Genomic DNA, 20,259 nt, shown 5'->3' on the forward strand with positions numbered 1-20,259 from the left:
AACCAATCAGCATTCAGGGTTTTAACTACACAGTTTATAATATATATATATATATATCAGTTGAAGTCGGAAGTTTACATACACTTAGGTTACATACACTTAGGTTGGAGTCATTAAAACTTGTTTTTCAACCATTCCACACATTTCTTGTTAACAAACTATAGTTTTGGCAAGTCGGTTAGGACATCTACTTTCTTTCATACATTTGCAAAAAAAATCTAAACGTATTTTTGCTTTTCCATTATGGGGTATTGTGTGTAGATTGATGAGAAAAAAACAACAATTTAATACATTTTAGAATAAGGCTGTACCGTAACAAAATGTGGAAAACGTCAATACTTTCCAAATTTACTGTATAATGGTAAATTATAAATACAAACAACAAAAGTAAATACACTAGCACATCACAAATATTAAGAACAATCTTCCACACTATTCATTCGGTAATTGACCTCATCATCATTTACTTCTATGGTCTCTTCGGAGATGCTCATATTCATCAGGATAAATAGAAGTGATAGAACATAACAAAAAAGTAGATTCACTGAATAAGATCTGTACAACATTGCAATACACAATAGGGTGATAATGTCTGGGAATAGTTAACGGAAAAAACCTTGTTGCCTGTTTTCGCCATTTGTTGCCTCCATGGTGCTCCCATCTAGTTCAACAACTCCAGGCTCCTTCAGAAACTCATCCCCCCTTTAGAAAAAGACAGTTGGTTATACTCCAAGCATATAGTATCTTCATTACTGGCAAACATTTTGAATAGTAGAGAGGGAGACATGACAGTACCAGAGAGATAAACCTACATAGGCCACTCAAAGAAGGCAGGCTCAAAGAGAGGTAAACCTACACACAGGCCACTCAAAGAAGGCAGGCTCAAAGAGAGGTAAACCTACACACAGGCCACTCAAAGAAGGCAGGCTCAAAGAGAGATACACCTACACACAGGCCACTCAAAGAGGGCAGGCTCAAAGAGTGGTACACCTACACACAGGCCACTCAAAGAAGGCAGGCTCAAAGAGAGATACACCTACACACAGGCCACTCAAAGAAGGCAGGCTCAAAGAGTGATACACCTACACACAGGCCACTCAAAGAAGGCAGGCTCAAAGAGAGGTAAACCTACACACAGGCCACTCAAAGAAGGCAGGCTCAAAGAGAGGTAAACCTACACACAGGCCACTCAAAGAAGGCAGGCTCAAAGAGAGGTAAACCTACACACAGGCCACTCAAAGAAGGCAGGCTCAAAGAGAGGTAAACCTACACACAGGCCACTCAAAGAAGGCAGGCTCAAAGAGAGATACACCTACACACAGGCCACTCAAAGAAGGCAGGCTCAAAGAGAGGTAAACCTACACACAGGCCACTCAAAGAAGGCAGGCTCAAAGAGAGGTACACAGAAACCATAAATGATGTACACAAAGTTCACACTGCCCATAATTGAAAGGAATAGGAAAAAGGTACCTAGCTATTCTCTTATTGAAATTAAGCATGTGTTCTTAGCTATCTGACAGTGTGGTGCTGGATGCCACTCCAATGCTTGATGGGGGGGGGGGGGGGGGGGGTACTGTCACGCCCTGACCATAGTAAGCTGTTTATTCTCTGTATTGGTTGGGGCGTGATAGTGGTGGGTCATCTAGGTGTTTTGTATTTCTATAGTGGCCTGATATGGTTCCCAATCAGGGGCAGCTGTTTATCATTGTCTCTGATTGGGGATCATATTTAGGTAGCCATTTCCCCTTTGGTTATTCGTGGGATCTTGTCTACAGTTAGTTGCCTGTGTGCACACCAGTAGCTGCACGTTTCAGCTGTGCTTTATTGTCTTAGTTTGGTTGCGTATATTTTGCACGACGAAGCTTTTCGTTCGTTGTGTTGTTTATTGTTTTTTTTTTGCTGGTTCACATTTATATGAAGTATGATGAACCCAAATCACGCTGTGCCTTGGTCTACCCTTAACGACGAACGTGAGAGCAACCAGTGCTGGGCTGGACCCTTACAAAAAAATCGACATAATGCTCTTTTAACTTGAATGGTAACTGCCATCTATGGGTTAAATGTCTATGGTTGGTTGCGGCTGTCAGTTTGCATTTTGCAAATTTCAAAATACAATTGTGTGAAAAATGTACAATTTGGAAAACAAATGCTGTCATCACTAATTGTGTAATACGTATTTTAACAAATGTACACAAACATTTGATTAATAAAATATTGAATCAGTCATCTTCCTCAAATGACACAATTAACAAGAGCATGACAATCTTTGCAAGAGGAAGCGAGTCTGATTTTATTGGTCCTTAACCCACATCTCAGACACTTATTTCAAGATAAATGGAGTTAACCTGCCCCAGAGCAGGCTAAAAGGTGAGCCACATTCGTTGACCAAAGTGACTTAGCTAACTACTCAAACCTCATTTGTAGTTTTGGCCTCTGCTCTCCAGTGTGTTTCTTACTAGTGTCACCATACTGAATCTTTTACTGGGAAATAATGATTGATGAGTGAGTTTAAAGGTATGTTTATCAATCAACTCCTGGAGGGGGCCTCTGTTACTTTTTAGCCCGGCAGTAACACACCTGATTCTACTGGTTGATCATTTGAATCGGCTACATTGAGAAACACTGTTTCTGGCGCAGTGACTCTGGATTTGGTGTTTGTGCTCAACTATTCTCTCTCTCTGTTCTACCAGGTGGTTCCACCCCAACATCACCGGCATCGAGGCAGAGCAGCTCCTCTTGACCCGGGGGGTCCATGGCAGTTTCCTAGCCCGGCCGAGCAAGAGCAACCCGGGAGATTTTACTCTCTCTATCAGGTAGGGGCCTCCATGTTCCCAGCTAACAAATGTTGGTTCCAATAACAATCTGGTTAAGTTATTTGTCAAATAACCAAAGGAGAACATTTTAGGTAATGTTACGTGAATGTTCTGTGTTAACATGGTTCTCTGCTAGTGCTTTAGCCCACCGCTTTAGCCTAGCTCTTTATCCTAGCGTTAGCGGCCTATGCTCCACAACATTACCCCTGGTGTAAAGTAAATAATTCAGAGCAAATTGTCTCGTGAGTCAAGCCTCAAGAAATGGGAAATGATCGCTTCCCAGTAAGCAAGCTAGCGAGAGAGCAAAAGCCTTGCCTTTGGGTGAACAGTCACAGCTTGTGGGAGTTCAAGCTTGAAATATGCCTAGTTTGTTATTCTCCCACGTTTCTACGAAGTGGAAAATGTTTGTTTCCCTCCTCGGTTGAAAAGAAAGCGAGAACTGGTCGTAAGTAGCCTTTCACAAGAATTCACTTACGCCACTGACCCCATGTATGAAATCATCAGGTCTAACCCTGTCCCATGACATTACATTTCACTGAATTATGAACAGGGAGCTCTGTAGTTGGAGAGCTGAATACAAAAGAGTTTCTCTGGTAAACAGCAGGCCTCTGTGATTTCCTGTAGCGCCAGGATAGAGAGGGCCTCTGCGTTGGCAACGGAAGCTTTTAAGAGGCTTATCAGTCAGACGAGCTCATGGCAAAGGTCCAGCATCGTCCTTTAGCTCGCTCTCTTTAGCAGAGGTTGGCTTGAGTAGCGAGGGAGAGAGGAGTGTGTGTGTGTGTGTGTGTGTGTGAGAGAGAGGGGGGAGTGTATGTAGGGTAGAGGGAAAGGGGGATACTTAGTCAGTTGTACAAATGAATGCATTCAACTGAAATGTGTCTTCTGCATTTAACCCAACCCTTCTGAATCAGAGAGGTGCGGGGGGCTGCCTTAATCGACATCCACGCCTTCGGCGCCCGGGGAACAGTGGGTTAACTGTCTTGCTCAGGGGCAGAAGACAGATTTTTACCTTGTCAGCTCGGGGATTCGATCTAGCAACCTTTCGGTTACTGGCCCAACGCTCTCACCAGAGAGGGGTGAGAAAGAATGAAGGTTGTTAGGCTGGTAACAGGCCAGGCCAGTCCAGGCAGTAGCTCTTAATAACGTTAAGGCCGGGGGCCCATGTCGAGGTCTGACCCTGCATGCCCCTGGTGTTATGTGGCTTTGTGGTGACTGAGGGCTGCCTAACTGCCTGTGTGTGTTTGCGTTCACCAGGCTAAATGACATGTATTTGTTGTTCTTCAGACCACAGGCCCTGTGGCTAGACTCTAGCGCAGGCTAACAGCACCCCTCCCTCACCCCCACTCCACCACCTTCCTGTGGGCTGTGTGATTTATGCCCCCCCATGGTACGGTGAGGTTAGTTTGGACTAGCTTGGTGGGGGGAAGGGGGAAATAGTTAGAATAGTGCTATCTAGAGCATTGGCAGCTTTATTTTGTGTCTGCACTGTTTTGCTGTTGAAAGTAGGCTACGTACCAACATGAATGCAACAGAGTTTATTTATTTGCTTACGGTGAGAAATACAAAAAGCTTATTCAGCTTTCATGAGCTGATGAGAGTTATGCTTTACATTTACTCACTTACACTTTTCTTTGCGACTATTCAGCTATGTCTTGCCTATTCACTAAGGACCCAATTCCGACCCGAGTTCAGCATGCGTAAATGGAACGTAATGAAATGTTTATGCATTTTTCTCTGAGTATTCTGACCTTGAACTTAAGCAATGGAAAAGCTATTCACCTGATATTCATTTTGGGTGGCGATCGAATAAATGAAGGTATTGGACCCTAAGCTTGCCAGGGTTCAGTGTGACCAAGCTAACTGTCTCTTACTTCTATGCTCACACATACTCCTCCCACATCACAGACACTCTCTAGCATTCTCTCACACACACTCATGCCACACACACTCTCTCAATCGTATATACTCACAATCTCATATCTCATATCTCACACACACACACACACACACACACACACACACACACACACACACACACACACACACACACACACACACACACACACACACACACACACACACACACACACACACACACACACACACACACACACTCATATAAACTCATATAAACTCACATGCACTCTCTCACACACACTCAACGAGAGAGTGATTACCAAGTCATTAGTGTTTCTTCTTACCAGCATGTTATTAGGGGGGTCCAGCTTGACTCTCCTTTTAATGGACGCCCTGGTACTCCAATGGGCTGTTATCTCATTCTCCCTGCTTTTCCCTCCGCTTATCTCTCCCTTTCCTGGCCTGGGCAGGGGGCTGGATGGCAGCGGAAGGATGGGGGTGGTGGTGGAGGGGGAGGTGTTAAACATTTTCTGCTATGATAACTAGTATCAAGAATGGTCCACCACCTAAAGGACATCCAGCCAACTTGACAGAAGGGGTGCATGCAAATCAATGTTAGGAAGGTGTTTCTAAGGTTTAGTATACTCTGTGTATGTAATTCTCAGATCAAAAGAAATGCCTTTGTTTTTCATTGTTTTCTTTCAGTAAAAAATGTTTTGGGAACATAGGCCACAACTTTTGTTCTTGTGGTGTATGTTCTAGTATCATGTTGTGTTTTTATACATCTCTATGCTCTTAATCAGAGGAGAAGTTTAGAGGGCATTAGCTGTGGACTGTGGATGGATTTTCTCCCCGTATTACGTAATGCCATTGCCTCCATTCATTTCCATTAGACATATTTCCATTGCAGTCGGGCTATTTATAGATTCAATCAATTAAATGCATTGGCCAAATTGACCTAATAGAATGTTGATTCATCTCATTTTGATAAGTGGATTGAGTTCTCACTGGATACTATGTAACAGAGACGTGGCCATGGTGGTTTAGTGGTTAGTGACTCTGCCCTCAGCACTCGCATATACTGACGTCTACATGTGTTCGAATCTGTCCAAAGGCCTGTTTGATACACACGTTTTGGAACTAGAGAGAGATTTGAAGCCAGTAGAAAAAAAAGGAAAGGGGGGAAGAGGGACTAAATAGTGTCATTGTGTGTTCCTCCTTCTCGAACCACGGGTGGGCTGCTGAAGATTGATGATGACCTAATGTTGCTCCAGATACAATAGAACAGGTGCAGCGGCCTCCATTCTTGTAGTCAGAAGGGCTTGTAGGTAGACAGATCCTTCACACACACACACACACACTTGTTTCACTATCCTTGTGGGGACCAAACAATTGATTCCCATGCAAAATCATGTTTTCCCTAACCCCTAATTCTAAACCTTAACCTAACCCTTTTTCTTGTGGGGACTGTTCTTGTACCAGAAGCCCTCACATATGCATTGGTCTTTCGAAGGCCAAACCCACTGCTGGTGTACGTGGCCAAAGACCTCTATGACCATAGCACCGGTTCCAATCCAAGTGCCAATGCCATTTAGCAAACTCCAGGTGGTGCTATTGTCAGATGACATGAAAATAGAGGTCAGAGGTCACGCACCCCAGCAGTGGGTTTGGCCTTCGAAAGAATAATGCGTATTATTCAGAAATACCTCATCCCTACTGTAAAACATAGTGTTAGATCTTTGATGTTATGGGGCTATTTTGCTTCCCTTGTTAAGATCAACAGCATCATGAACTTTACCAAGTACCAGGATATGTTTAGTGAAAAACCTGGTTGACTCTGCTAGGAAACTGAAGCTTGGCCCCAAGTGGATCTTCCAGCAAGACAATAACCCCAAGCACATGTCAAAATCCACAAAGAAATAGTTTAATTGACCACAAAATCAACATTTTGCAATTGCCACCTCAGACTCCTGACTTGAACCCCATTGAAAACCTGTGGTTTGAAGAGGACAGTCCATAAACTCAGAGGAAGGATATCAAGGATCTGGAAATATTCTGTATGGAGCAATGTTCTATGATCCCTCCCAACCTGTTCTCCAATATCAGCACTTTTTTTTTTAGAAAAGGCTCAGTGTTGTCCAGGGTGCATTTGAGCTCTATATTTGTATTTATTTTATGCAGTCTTTTTGCTCATCTTTATCAAGGCATCTGAAAATTCCTGACGCCACTGTATGTCCCAAAAGCAATATTCACATAACTCTGTACAACAGCATTACTTGGTTTTGCCATTGTCAAAAGCAGCTTAATGAATGCTGTATGGCACAATGATTGTGTGCTATGTCTCCAAGTCTGCAAGAGACCCATCCCATCCGCAGAGTAAAATCTAGATGGATGTTTGTCTCAATGCAACGTCATTAATTGTGTTAAACTCCCACAAACAGCATGGTGCGCACACACACACACACACACACACACACACACACACACACACACACACACACACACACACACACACACACACACACACACACACACACACACACACACACACACACACACACACACACACACACACACACACACACACAGTGCAGCCGCCACGGGCCATTAGTAGCCACAGACAGGGAGGCATACTGCTCCACTCAAACATTCATAACACAATTACAGGGAAGGAGAGAATGCAGGTTTATAGGAGAGAAAGATGGATGAGAGGGAGGGAAGGAGAGAATGCAGGTTTATAGGAGAGAAAGATGGATGAGAGGGAGGGAAGGAGAGAATGCAGGTTTATAGGAGAGAAAGATGGATGAGCGGGAGGGAAGGAGAGAATGCAGGTTTATAGGAGAGAAAGATGGATGAGCGGGAGGGAAGGAGAGAATGCAGGTTTATAGGAGAGAAAGATGGATGAGCGGGAGGGAAGGAGAGAATGCAGGTTTATAGGAGAGAAAGATGGATGAGAGGGAGGGAAGGAGAGAATGCAGGTTTATAGGAGAGAAAGATGGATGAGCGGGAGGGAAGGAGAGAATGCAGGTTTATAGGAGAGAAAGATGGATGAGAGGGAGGGAGGGAAGGAGAGAATGCAGGTTTATAGGATAGAAAGATGGATGAGAGGGGGGAAGGAGAGAATGCAGGTTTATAGGATAGAAAGATGGATGAGAGGGAGGGAAGGAGAGAATGCAGGTTTATAGGAGAGAAAGATGGATGAGAGGGAGGGAATGGGATTTGTTCCACTTTATATGATCGTTACTTGATCATCAATTTGCAGAGAGAGGGCTAGCTAATTGCATTAAAGCTAGATATCAGATAGCATAATGTGCAGTTCTGTCACTTTTCTAACTTCCTGAGTTAGATTGCTAGCAACAGTATGATCTTTTTTGTAAAAGTGTGTGGAGTGGGAGTTGTGGTGTGCTGCAGGCTCAAAAACCGACTTGTAAATGTGTAGGTGTACTAAGACAAAGTGCATGTTTGTGCATTGGTTTGGCCTTTTGCTGCAGACAAATATTGCTCTGAAATGTTCACTGGAAATGGAAAAAGAAAGTACTGTCTTCAACTAGGCCTCATTTTTCACTTCTTGTTTCCGTGCTGATAAGACTGTTTCGTGTTTAGAATGCTATGTGTGTGTGACATTGTTTCTCTTTGTGGCTGTGTATTTTGAAAAGTGGCAGACTGTTTTTTGGACCTTATCTGTGCTCCCTAGCCACCTGCATTTAGTGAAAGCCAGTTGCTCTCAAATACGAACTCAAAATCAACAAGGCATTCTAAAGGAATAGTCTTGTCTGATAAGGTTTTTCTTACGAGGAAAACAGTCTTATTTGCACATAGACTTGATGAACAAACAGTTTCCTCCTGTGCAGAAATGATTGGGTATTCACGGTTTCCCGCGGACCACTTCAACCTGTTATTTTCATGTGGGTGTTCGTGGTGTTTTCTCTTAATCTGTTCAGGCACGCGCAGACACGTACATGAACACAAACACTCTGGGCGTATCCGAAATCTGGCTTTACTACTCACTTAACCTTTTACTGCAGTGGGCTAAATCAGGGTCACACAGAATGTTTCTTGGTTGTCTTAAACAAATCTACTTTGAAACAAAAGTATACACCTCACACACGTGGCGTTGGTCTAGAAAACACCTGTACCATGTCAGATATAGAGTTGAAATCAAATGTTATTTGTCACCTGCGCCGAATACAAGCTCTAACCAACAAGGCAGTTAAAAAAATAAAAATACCCAAAACATATCAAGTAACAAATAGTTAAAGAGCAGCAGTAAAATAACAATGGTGAGGCTATATACAAGGGGGTACTGGTACAGAGTCAATGTGTGGGGACACTGGTTAGTTGAGGTAATACGTATATGTAGGTAGAGATATTAAAGTGACTATGCATAGATGACGACTGAGAGTAGCAGCAGTGTAAAAGATGGGGGGGGGGGGGGGGGGGCAATGCAAATAGTCTGAGTGGCCATTTGATTGGGGGTAGAAGCTGTTTAGAAGCCTTTTGGACCTAGACTTGGCACTCCGGTACCGCTTGCCATGCGGTAGCAGAGAGAACAGTCTATGACTAGGGTGGCTGGAGTCTTTGACAATTTTTAGGGCCATCCTGTGACACTGCCTGGTGTAGAGGTCCTGGATGGCAGGAAGCTCGGCCCCGGTGATGTACTGGGCCATACGCACTACCCTCTGTTGTGCCTTGCGGTCGGAAGCTGAGCAGTTGCCATTCCAGGAAGGGATGCAACCAGTCAGAATGCTCTCGATGGTGCAGCTGTAGAACCTTTTGAGTATCTGAGGAACCATGCCAAATATTCTCCTGATGGAGAATAGGCTTTGCCGTGCCCTCTTCACAACTGTCTTGGTGTGCTTGGACCATGTTTGTTTGTTGGTGATGTGGACACCAAGGAACTTGAAGCTCTCAACCTGCTCCACTACAACCCCGGCGATGAGAATGGGGGCGTGCTCGGTCCTTCTTTTCCTGTAGTCCACAATCATCTCCTTTGTCTTGATCACGTTGAAGGAGAGGTTGTTGTCCTGGCACCACACGGACAGGTCTCTGACCTCCTCCCCATAGGCTGGCTCGTCGTTGTCTGTGATCAGGCCTACCACTGTTGTGTCATCTGCAAACGTAATGATGGTGTTGGAGTCGTGCCTGGCCGTGCAGTCATGAGTGAACAGGGAGTACAGGAGGGGACTGAGCACGCACCCCTGAGGGGCCCCCGTGTTGAAGATCAGCATGGCGGATGTGTTGTTGCCTACCCTTACCACCTGGGGACGGCCCATCAGGAAGTCCAGGATCAATTTGCAGAGGGAGGTGTTTAGTCCCAGGGTCTTTAGCTTAGTGATGAGCTTTGAGGGCACTATGGTATTGAACACTGAGTTGTCGTCAATGAATAGCATTCTCACATAGGTGTTCCTTTTGTCCAGGTGGGAAAGGGCAGTGTGGAGTGCAATAGAGATCATTATCTGTTAGGGTTGTATGCAAATTGGAGTGGGTCTAAGGTTTCTGGGATAATGGTGTTGATGTGAGCCATGACCAGCCTTTCAAAGTACTTCATGGCTACAGATGTGAGTGCGACAGGTCGGTAGTCATTTAGGCAGGTTACCTTTGTGTTCTTGGGCACAGGGACTATGGTGGTCTGCTTGAAACATGTTGGTATTACAGACTCAGACAGGGAGAGGTTGACAATGTTAGTGAAGACACTTGCCAGTTGGTCAGCCCATGCTCAGAGTACACGTCCTGGTAATCTGTCTGGCCCTGCGGCCTTGTGAACCTGTTTAAAGGTCTTACTCACATCGGTTGCGGAGAGCGTGATCACACAGTCGTCCGGAACAGCTCTCATGAGCTTGCATCCCAATTTTGCACTTTATATACAGTACCAGTCAAAGGTTTGGAAACACCTACTCATCCCAGGGTTTTTCTTTATATTTACTGTATAATAGTGAAGACTTAAACAATGAAATCATCTAGTAACCCAAAAAGTGTTAACAAATCAAAATATATTTGAGATTTTTTTAAATAGTCACCGTTTGCCTTGACGGCTTTGCACACTCTTGGCATTCTCACAACCAGCTCCATGAGGTAGTCATCTGGAATGCATTTCAATTAACAGGTGTGCCTTGTTAAAAGTTAATTTGTGGAATTTCTTTCCTTAATGCATTTGAGCCAATCAGTTGTGTTGTGACAAGATAAGGGTGGTATACAGAAGATAGCCCTGTTTGGTCATTTCAAGAACAGTACTAGCATCATAAATGACAGCCCAAATAAATGCTTCAGAGTTCAAGTAACAGACACATCGCAACATCAACTGTTCTGAGGAGATTGTTTGAATCGGGCCTTCTTGGTCAAATTGCTGCAAAGAAACCACTACTACAGGACCGCAATAAGAAGAGACTTGCTTTGGCCAGGAAACACGAGCAATGAACATTAGACCGGTGTAAATCTGTCCTTTTGGTCTAATGTCCAAATTTGAGATTTTTGGTTCCAACCTCCTTTGTGAGACGCGGAGGTGAATGGAAAATCTCTGCATGTGTGGTTCCCACCATGAAGCAAGGAGGAGGTGTGATTGTGCTATGCTGGTGATGCTGTCGGTGATTTTTTTTTAAAATAATTTATTTACACTTAACCAGCATGGCTACCACAGCATTCTGCAGCGATACACCATCCCTTCTGGTAAGCGCTTAGTCCCACTATCATTTGTTTTTCAACAGGACAATTATTTATTTATTTAACTAGGCAAGTCAGTTAAGAACAAATTCTTATTTTCAATGACAGCCTAGGAACAGTGGGCAGAACTACAGATTTTTTGCTTGTCATCTCAGGGATTCGATCTTGCAACCTTTCGGTTACTAGTCCAACGCTCTAACCACTAGGCTATGCCCAACACACCTCCAGGCTGTGTAAGGGCAATTTGACTAATAAGGAGAGTGATGGAGTGCTGCATCAGATGACCTGGTCTACACAATCACCCGACCTCAACCCAATTGAGATGAGTTGAACCGCAGAGTGAAGGAAAAGCAGCCAACAAGTGCTCAGCACATGTGGGAGCTCCTTCAGAACTGTTGGAAAAGCATTCCTCATGAAGCTGGTTGAGAGAATACCTAGAGTGTGTAAAGCTGTCATCAAGGCAAAGGGAGGCTACTTTGAAGAATCTCAAATATAATATATATTTGGTTTTGTTTAACTTTTTTTGGTTTTGTTTACTACATGATTCCATATGTGTTATTTCATAGTTTTGATATCTTCTCTATAATTCTACATTGTCTAAAATAGTAAAAATAAAGAAAAGCCCTTGAATGAGTGGGTGTGTCCAAACTTCTGACTAGTACTGTACGTCACATAAGTCTGAAATATAACAAAACCGTTTGACAAAGAAACAAACACTGGATTTTCAGACGGTTTTTGGAAATAATGTTGATTTAATTATAAAACTAAAAATATTAATAACATTCCACCCATGAAGCCACTAGAGGGCGATTTGGGCATTTGACTGCAGGATAGGCGTAAAAACAAATACAGTAAGCATCAAATATCAGGATACTAGGCTCATCCTACTGAGAATGCCTCATCTAATGCACAATTGCGTTGATTCCCGCCATTTGTTCATTTTGGTACAGCGTGTCCCCTCAGCTGATTATCAGCTGTTGTCAAACACACATCGGTTTCCAAAGAAGATTATTTTCCTCAGTAGTGTGCAATGAAGTCGACTCGATGAAAAGCGAAATTAGTATGACATCCTGGCATTTAAAGCATACAACATTTCAGAAATGTTACATACTATAAAACAGGATTTTTTCCCCGCATACACAATGCCTACTATTTAAAACGCAAGTCCTGGTATTCTCTCTGTGTGTGTGTGCCATACCCACACATACTTTTTTCATACACGAATGACACACACTGCTGCGGTTCCAAATAGATGCTGAGCACGACCTGTGGCTAGAATACATTATCCTTTCGGCAGGACTCACATCACACAGAGAGAACAGGGGTACCCTATTAACCTAACCTCTGCTACATGCTGCAGGGTGCACCTGTTACATAATATATAGTGACCAACCACTCTCCTCTGTGTGTGTCAGGCGGAACAATGAGGTCACTCACATTAAGATCCAGAACTCAGGGGACTACTACGACCTGTATGGAGGGGAGAAGTTTGCCACGCTAGCAGAGCTGGTGCAGTACTACACAGAGCAGCACGACCTCCTCAGAGAGAGGAACGGAGACGTCATCGAGCTCAAGTACCCACTCAACTGTAAGGACCCCACCTCCGAGAGGTACGTACACACACGCACGCACAGGCACATGCATGCACACACATGGCTGCAAACACACACACAAATGAAGACAACCACAGACACAGCATTTACAATAAAATGCACACACACACACACACAGACCCTGTTATAATCTTCAAACATATCTGTGCTGGCATTTCTGTCTCTACACATTGTAACGTACAGTGTATCAGTTTGTGTCTAGTTCCAAAAACAACGTGTGATCCCTGTTGAGGATGGTTTCTCCATGAAACACCAGCTGAGCGCTCTTGCCGGAACCTCCAACACATTTACATGTGCAAGCTCTCATACAGAGAAACACACAAACACACACAATTCAGATTTCTTTGTAAACACCATCACGTGCAAACTCACACATTCAGAAACACCCACATTTTTCAATTTCTTATGTAAACAATTACTCGTAAAAGGCAGGGTTGGGGTGATTTCCATTTCCCAATTCTTCATTGCTTTTTAATAGTATTAGTATTTTCAAACATAATAGTCATAAATTGTCTACCGATCTACACTAGGTGGTACCACGGGCACCTCTCTGGGCGCGACGCTGAGAAGCTGCTCATGGACAAGGGCAAGCCTGGCAGTTTCCTGGTACGGGAGAGCCAGAGCAAACCAGGTGACTTTGTGCTCTCTGTCCTCACCAACGAGGAGAAGCACGAGAACGTAGACCGCAAGACCAAGGTCACCCATGTCATGATTCGCTACCAGGTAAGACCAGCTAGGGCCTTTACATATACAGTGGGGTCTGAAATGATTGACATTCTTAAATAAAGATGAGCAAAAAAAATAACTGTGTATATAATAAATAATTCAACTACTGAGCTATATTGTATGCTCAACATTTTTTGAAGTTCTACTATTGTATACTAATACAATTGCTCAGAGAAATAGATTTTGTTTAACAAGTAATACTTTTTTTCTCAAAGGTAGGGGTCAAAATTATTGACACCCCTGTTTCAATACCTTTCAATAACCTCACAATGTGAGGATAACAGCACTGAGCCTTTTTCTAAAATGTTTTATGAGTTGTACACATTCGGAGGTATTTTAGACCATTCCTCCATACAGAATCCTTCCAGATCCTTGATGTCCTTCATATGCACTTATGGATTGCCCTCTTCAATTCAAACCACAGGTGACTGAGATGGCCATTGCAAAAACAAATATATTTTGTGGCCAATTAACAATTTCTTTGTTTATTTTGATGTGTGCTTGGGGTTATTGTCTTGCTGGAAGATCCCCTTGTGGCCAAGCTTCAGCTTCCTGGCAGAGTCAACCAGGTTTTTGGCTAAATGTTCTGGTACTGGGTAAAGTTCATGATGCCGTTGACCTTAACAAGAGCCCCAGGACCAGTGGATGGAAATTGCCCCATAACATTAAAGATCCACCGCCTTATTTTACAGTAGTTGGCCGCTCACACCAGTGGTGGGTTTGGCGTCGAAATGAGAATGCATGAGCAGAAAATAACACCATATGGTGGTGGATCTTAGATGTTAGGATAATTAACGTAGCAGGTTAGAAGAATTAGGTTAAAGTTAAAAAGAGGGTTAGGGTTAGCGAAAATGCTCCCCGATGCGACTCAAACATGCAACTTTTGACATCAATTTGACATTAGCTGCATCCCTTCTAGCCATGACCAGCTAGTAAGGACTAGCATGCTTGTAGGGCTAGCAAGCTAGCAGGCAGGCTAGTGTCTATCCGGCTAGATAGCAGGGATGGCAGGCTGGGATAGCAGGCTTGTAGGCAAGCTAACTGTCCGGCTAGAAGGGCAAACAAACAACATTCGTTTTTGTGTGTTTCCAGCAGGATGGGAAGTATGACGTAGGCGGAGGAGAGAGGTTTGACACGCTGGCTGACCTGGTGGATCACTACAAGAAGAACCCCATGGTGGAGAAGAGTGGAATTGTTGTTCACCTCAAACAGGTGAGAGACTGAACCAGTGCATTCACACAGCCGCACATGAAACAATGTTGTACTGCCATTAATACATCATACAACAAGTATAGGTGAGCTGCAAATTCTATATTAGTAATATAATTTAATGTGAAGGGTGGATCATATGATAATCCATGGTTTGCTCTTCCCTTTCCCAACGGAAGCCCTTCAATGCCACCAGGATAAATGCAGCCAACATTGAGAACAGGGTGAAGGAACTAAACAAAGTGGCAGACAACTCAGAGAAGCCCAAACAGGGATTCTGGGAAGAGTTTGAGGTACGAGAGTGGTGGTATCATCATCACCGCCAGTGTATTTAAATGATTGTAAATCACACCTCATATTCCAAAACATGAAAGTCCAGATTATTTTATTTTTTTATTTCACCTTTATTTAACCAGGTAGGCTAGTTGAGAACAAGTTCTCATTTACAACTGCAACCTGGCCAAGATAAAGCAAAGCAGTGCGAAACAAACAACACAGTTACACATAGAATAAACAAACATACAGTCAATAACACAATAGAAAAGTCTATATACAGTGTGTGCAAATGTAGTAAGATTAGGGAGGTAAGGCAATAAATAGGCCATAGTGGCGAAATAATTGTAATTTAGCAATTAAACACTGGAGTGATAGATGTGCAGAAGATGAATGTGCAAGCAGAGATACTGGGGTGCAAAGGAGAAGAAAAAAAAAAGAACAATATGGGTGAGGTAGATGAGGTAGTTGGGTGGACTATTTACAGATGGGCTATGTACAGGTGCAATGATCGGTAAGCTGCTCTGACAGCTGATGCTTAAAGTTAGTGAGGGAGATATAAGTCTCCAGCTTCAGTGATTTTCGCAATTCGTTCCAGTCATTGGCAGCAGAAAACTGGAAGGAAAGGCAGCCAAAGGAGGAGTTGGCTTTGGGGATGACCAGTGAAATATACCTGCTGGAGCTCGTGCTACGGGTGGGTGCTGCTATGGTGACCAGTGAGCTGAGATAAGGCGGGGCTTTACCTAGCAAAGACTTATAGATGACTTGGAGCCAGTGGGTCTGGCGACGAATATGAAACGAGGGCCAGCCAACGAGAGCATACCGTTCGCAGTGATGGGTAGTATATGGGGCTTTGGTGACAAAACGGATGACACTGTGATAGACTGCATCCAATTTGCTGAGTAGATTGTTGGAGGCTATTTTGTAAATGACTTCTCCGAAGTCAAGGATCGGTAGGATGGTCAGTTTTACAAGGGTGTGTTTGGCAGCATGGGTGAAGGATGCTTTGTTGCTAAATAGGAAGCCGATTCTAGATTTCAATTTGGATTGGAGATGCTTAATGTGAGTCTGGAAGGAGAGTTTACAGTCTAACCAGACACCTAGGTATATGTAGTTGTCCACATATTCTAAGTCAGAACCATCCAGAGTAGTGATGCTAGACGGGCGGGAGGGTGCGGGCAGCGATCGGTTGAAGAGCATGCATTTAGTTTTGCTAGCATTTAAGAGCAGTTGGAGGTCATGGAAGGAGTGTTGTATGGCATTGAAGCTCGTCTGGAGCTAGTATGTACATCCAGTATGTTCATGAGGCATTTCCTGATGGACAACACACAGCACATTGTTGTTAACTCTAAGATGGACACCACTGTCATAGTCTGGTTATGGGCCCTGATCAAAGGTATCTTGGCACATATGGTGCCATTTGGGATAACTGGGTCTAAGGGATTTTTTATGGCTCAGATTACACTCTTCACTCCAAAATGACTTCCTAGGCTTTGGTCAAAAGTATTGCACTAGATTGCCAATAGGGAATGCCACTGACTTTTTTGTGTCTTCTTTCTCTTACCTTGTTCTCTTTTCTCTTCCTCCAGGTGCTACAGCAGCAGGAGTGTAAGCTCCTCTACCCTAGGAAAGAAGGGCAAAGAGCAGAGAACAAGAGTAAAAACAGATACAAGAACATCCTCCCTTGTGAGTGAGATATCGACCTGAACCTCCTGTCTACAAAACCTCCCTGTGTGTGTGTGACCAATGACCCTAATCCCGGTCTATCTGTGTTCCAGTTGACACCACACGGGTGGAGATCAGGGAAGCAGACACAGATGTGCCTGGCTCCGACTACATCAACGCCAACTACATCAGAGTGAGTTCTGGAAACAACCTGGAGATGAAGAACCAAGAATGTAGTTATGCACTTCATAGCTGAGTGGAATAATTGCACTTAGGGGCGAATCCTAACTTCCATTTAAATCAAGTGTTCCCTTAATCTCCCATTGACATCAATTTTCGACTGTTACACTAGTGTATACACCCTTATGTTATACTTGGGAAATTGTTTCAATAGCTAGGGCTGACAGTGAGGACTTGTGAAGAACAGAATCAACAACCTCTGCATAATCAAAACAGTTGCTTTGTGAGAAGGTGTTAAAGTTCACAGTTAGCTATTTTTATGTAAATGAAAGCTGAAAAGTACCAGTGGCCTGGCTTTGACCCCAAGCGAGAGCCGGTCCGCCGGAGCCTTGGCCCAGTATAACACGGGTGCCGGCCCGAGTAGAGAAGTGAACATTTGGCTTGAATTTGATTTGCCCCTTACGCTTACAGTGCCTTCAGAAAGTATTCATACCCCTTGACTTATTCCACATTTTGTTGTATTACAGCCTGAATTCAAAATGTATTAAATATTTTTATTTTCTCACCCACAATACCCCATAATGACAAAGTGAAAACAGGTTTTTATTTAAAAAAATCAAATGTATTGAATGAAATACATAAATATCTAATTTACATAAGTATTTGCACCTCTGAGTCAATACTTTGTAGAAGCACCTTTGGTGGCGATTACAGCTTTGAGTTGTCTTGGGTAGGTCTATCAGCTTTGCACATCTGGATTTAGGGATGTTCTTCCTTACAGATTTTCTCAAGCTCTGTTAAATTGGATGGGGAGTGGCGGTGAACAACAATCTTCAAGTCTTTCCACAGACTTTCAATGGGATTCAAGTCTGGGCTTTAGCTGGGCCACTCAAGAACTTTCACATTCTTGTTCTGAAGCCATTCCATCGTTGCTTTGGCTGTATGCTTGGGGTCATTGTCCTGTTGTAACAGCCCCAGTCGGTTTGCACTCTGAAGCAGGTTCTCATCAAGGATTTGTCTGTATTTGGCACCATTCATTGTTCCCTCTATACTTACCAGTCTCCCAGTTCCTGCTGCTGAAAAGCATCCTATCCCTATAGCATGATGCTAGGCACCACCATACTTCACGGTAGGGATGGTGTTAGATGGGTAGTGAGCTATGTCTGGTTTTCTCCAGACATAGCGCTTTGCATTCAGGCCAAAGAGTTACATTTTTGTCTCATCAGACCACAGGATCTTTTGCCTTATGCTCTGTCTTTTCACATGCCTTTTTGCAAGCTCCAGGCGTGCTGTCATGTGCCTTTTTAGCAAGAGTGGCTTCCGTCTGGCCACTCTCCCATCAAGCCCAGATTGGTGAAGTGCTGTATAGACTGTTGTCCGTCTGGCATGTTCTCCCAGATAAGTTATATGTTCAGCCAAAGAACTCTGTAGGTCTGTCAGTGGTCATGGGGTTTTTGGTCACCTCGTGACAAGGACCTTCTTGCCCGGTTGCTCTGTTTGGTCAGACGGCCAGCTCTAGGCAGAGTCTTGGTAGTACCAAATGTTTTCCATTTCCCATTGATGGAGACCACTGTGGTCTTGTATAGTGTGTGTGGAAAGTTAAATTTTTTTATACCCTTCCCCAGATATACAGTACCAGTCAAAAGTTTGGACACACCTACTGATTCCAGGGTTTTACTTTATTTGTACTATTTTCTACATTGTAGAATAATAGTGAAGACATCAAAACTATGAAATAACACATGGAATCATGTAGTAACCAAAGTGTTAAACAAATCAAAATATATTTTAGATTATTCAAAGTAGCCACCCTTTGCCTTGATGACAGCTTTGCATTCTCTCAACCAGCTTCATGAGGCAGTCACCTGGAATGCATTTCAATTAACAGGTTGCCTTGTTAAAAGTTAATTTGTGGAATTTTTTAACTTAATGCATTTGAGACAATCAGTTGTGTTGTGACAAGGTAGGGGTGGTATACAGAAGATAGGTATTTGGTAAAAGACTAAGTCCATATTATGGCAAGAACAGCTCAAATAAGCAAAGAGAAACAACAGGCTGTTACTTTAAGACATGAAGGTCAGTCAATCCGGAACATTTCAACAACTTTGATTTTTTTCCCCCAAGTTCAGTCGCAAAAACAATCAGTGCTATGATGAAACTGCCTCTCATGAGGACCTTCACGGGAAAAGAAGACACAGAGTTACCTCTGCTGCAGAGGATAAGTTCATTGGAGTTACCAGCCTCAGAAATTGCAGCCCAAATAAATGCTTCACAGAGTTCAAGTAACATACACATCTCAAAATCAACTGTTCAGAGCAGACAGAGGCCTGTGTGAATCAGGCCTTTATGGTCAAATTGCTGCAAAGAAACTACTACTAAAGGACACCAATATGAAGAAGAGACTTGCTTGGGCCAAGAAACACACGCAATGGACATTAGACCAGTGGAAATCTGTCCTTTGGTCTGATGAGTCCAAATTTGAGATGTTTGGTTCCAACCGCTGTGTCTTTGAGACGCAGAGTAGGTGAACGGATGATCTCTGCATGTGTGGTACCCACCGTGAAGCATGGAGGAGGTGTGATGGTGTGGGGGTGCTTTGCTGGTGACACTGTCTGTGATTTTATTTAGAAGTCAAGGCACACTTAACCAGCATGGCAACCACAGCATTCTGCAGTGATACGTCATCCCATCTGAGTTGAGCTTAGTGGGACTATCATTTGTTTTTCAACAGGACAATGACCCAACACACCTCCAGGCTGTGTAAGGGCTATTTTACCAATAATGAGAGTGATGGAGTGCTGCATCAGATAACCTGGCCTCCCCAATCCCCCGACCTCAACGGAGATGGTTTGGGATGATTTGGACCGCAGAGTGAAGGAAAAGCAGCCAACAAGTGCTCAGCATATGTGGGAACTCCTTCAATACTGTTGGAAAAACATTCCAGTTGAGGCTGATTGAGAGAATGCCAAGAGTGTGCAAAGCTGTCAATGCAAAGGTTGGCTACTTTGAAGAATCTCAAATATAAAATACATTTGGTTTTGTTTAACACTTTTTTTGGGTCACTACATGATTCCATGTGTTATTTTATAGCTTTGATGTCTCCAGTATTATTCTATAATGTAGAAAATAGTACAAATAAAGTAAATCCTTGAATGAGTAGGTGTGTCCAAGCTTTTGACTGGTATTGTGTGCCTCAACACAATTCTCTCAGAGCTCTACGAAGAGTTCCTTGCACTTCATGGTATAATGTCTGCTCTGACATGCAC

At 43.4% G+C, this 20,259-nt stretch overlaps 1 protein-coding gene across 2 annotated transcripts in view; it reads left to right on the top strand.

Annotated features, from left to right (window-relative positions):
* The window catches only part of LOC120060938 (tyrosine-protein phosphatase non-receptor type 11-like), a 119,330-nt gene that overhangs the window by 19,754 nt on the left and 79,317 nt on the right, over positions 1-20,259 (top strand). The window contains exons 2-8 of one of the 2 annotated variants that reach the window (XM_039010380.1): positions 2,691-2,813; positions 12,743-12,937; positions 13,471-13,663; positions 14,759-14,878; positions 15,055-15,168; positions 16,738-16,834; positions 16,927-17,006. In XM_039010380.1, the coding sequence (XP_038866308.1) occupies positions 2,691-2,813; positions 12,743-12,937; positions 13,471-13,663; positions 14,759-14,878; positions 15,055-15,168; positions 16,738-16,834; positions 16,927-17,006 (922 nt within the window). The remainder of the gene's footprint in view (positions 1-2,690; positions 2,814-12,742; positions 12,938-13,470; positions 13,664-14,758; positions 14,879-15,054; positions 15,169-16,737; positions 16,835-16,926; positions 17,007-20,259) is intronic. The other variant, XM_039010381.1, reaches the window with a different exon arrangement.

The sequence above is a fragment of the Salvelinus namaycush genome, chromosome 16 (assembly GCF_016432855.1).
Source record: "Salvelinus namaycush isolate Seneca chromosome 16, SaNama_1.0, whole genome shotgun sequence".
Taxonomy (NCBI): domain Eukaryota; kingdom Metazoa; phylum Chordata; class Actinopteri; order Salmoniformes; family Salmonidae; genus Salvelinus; species Salvelinus namaycush.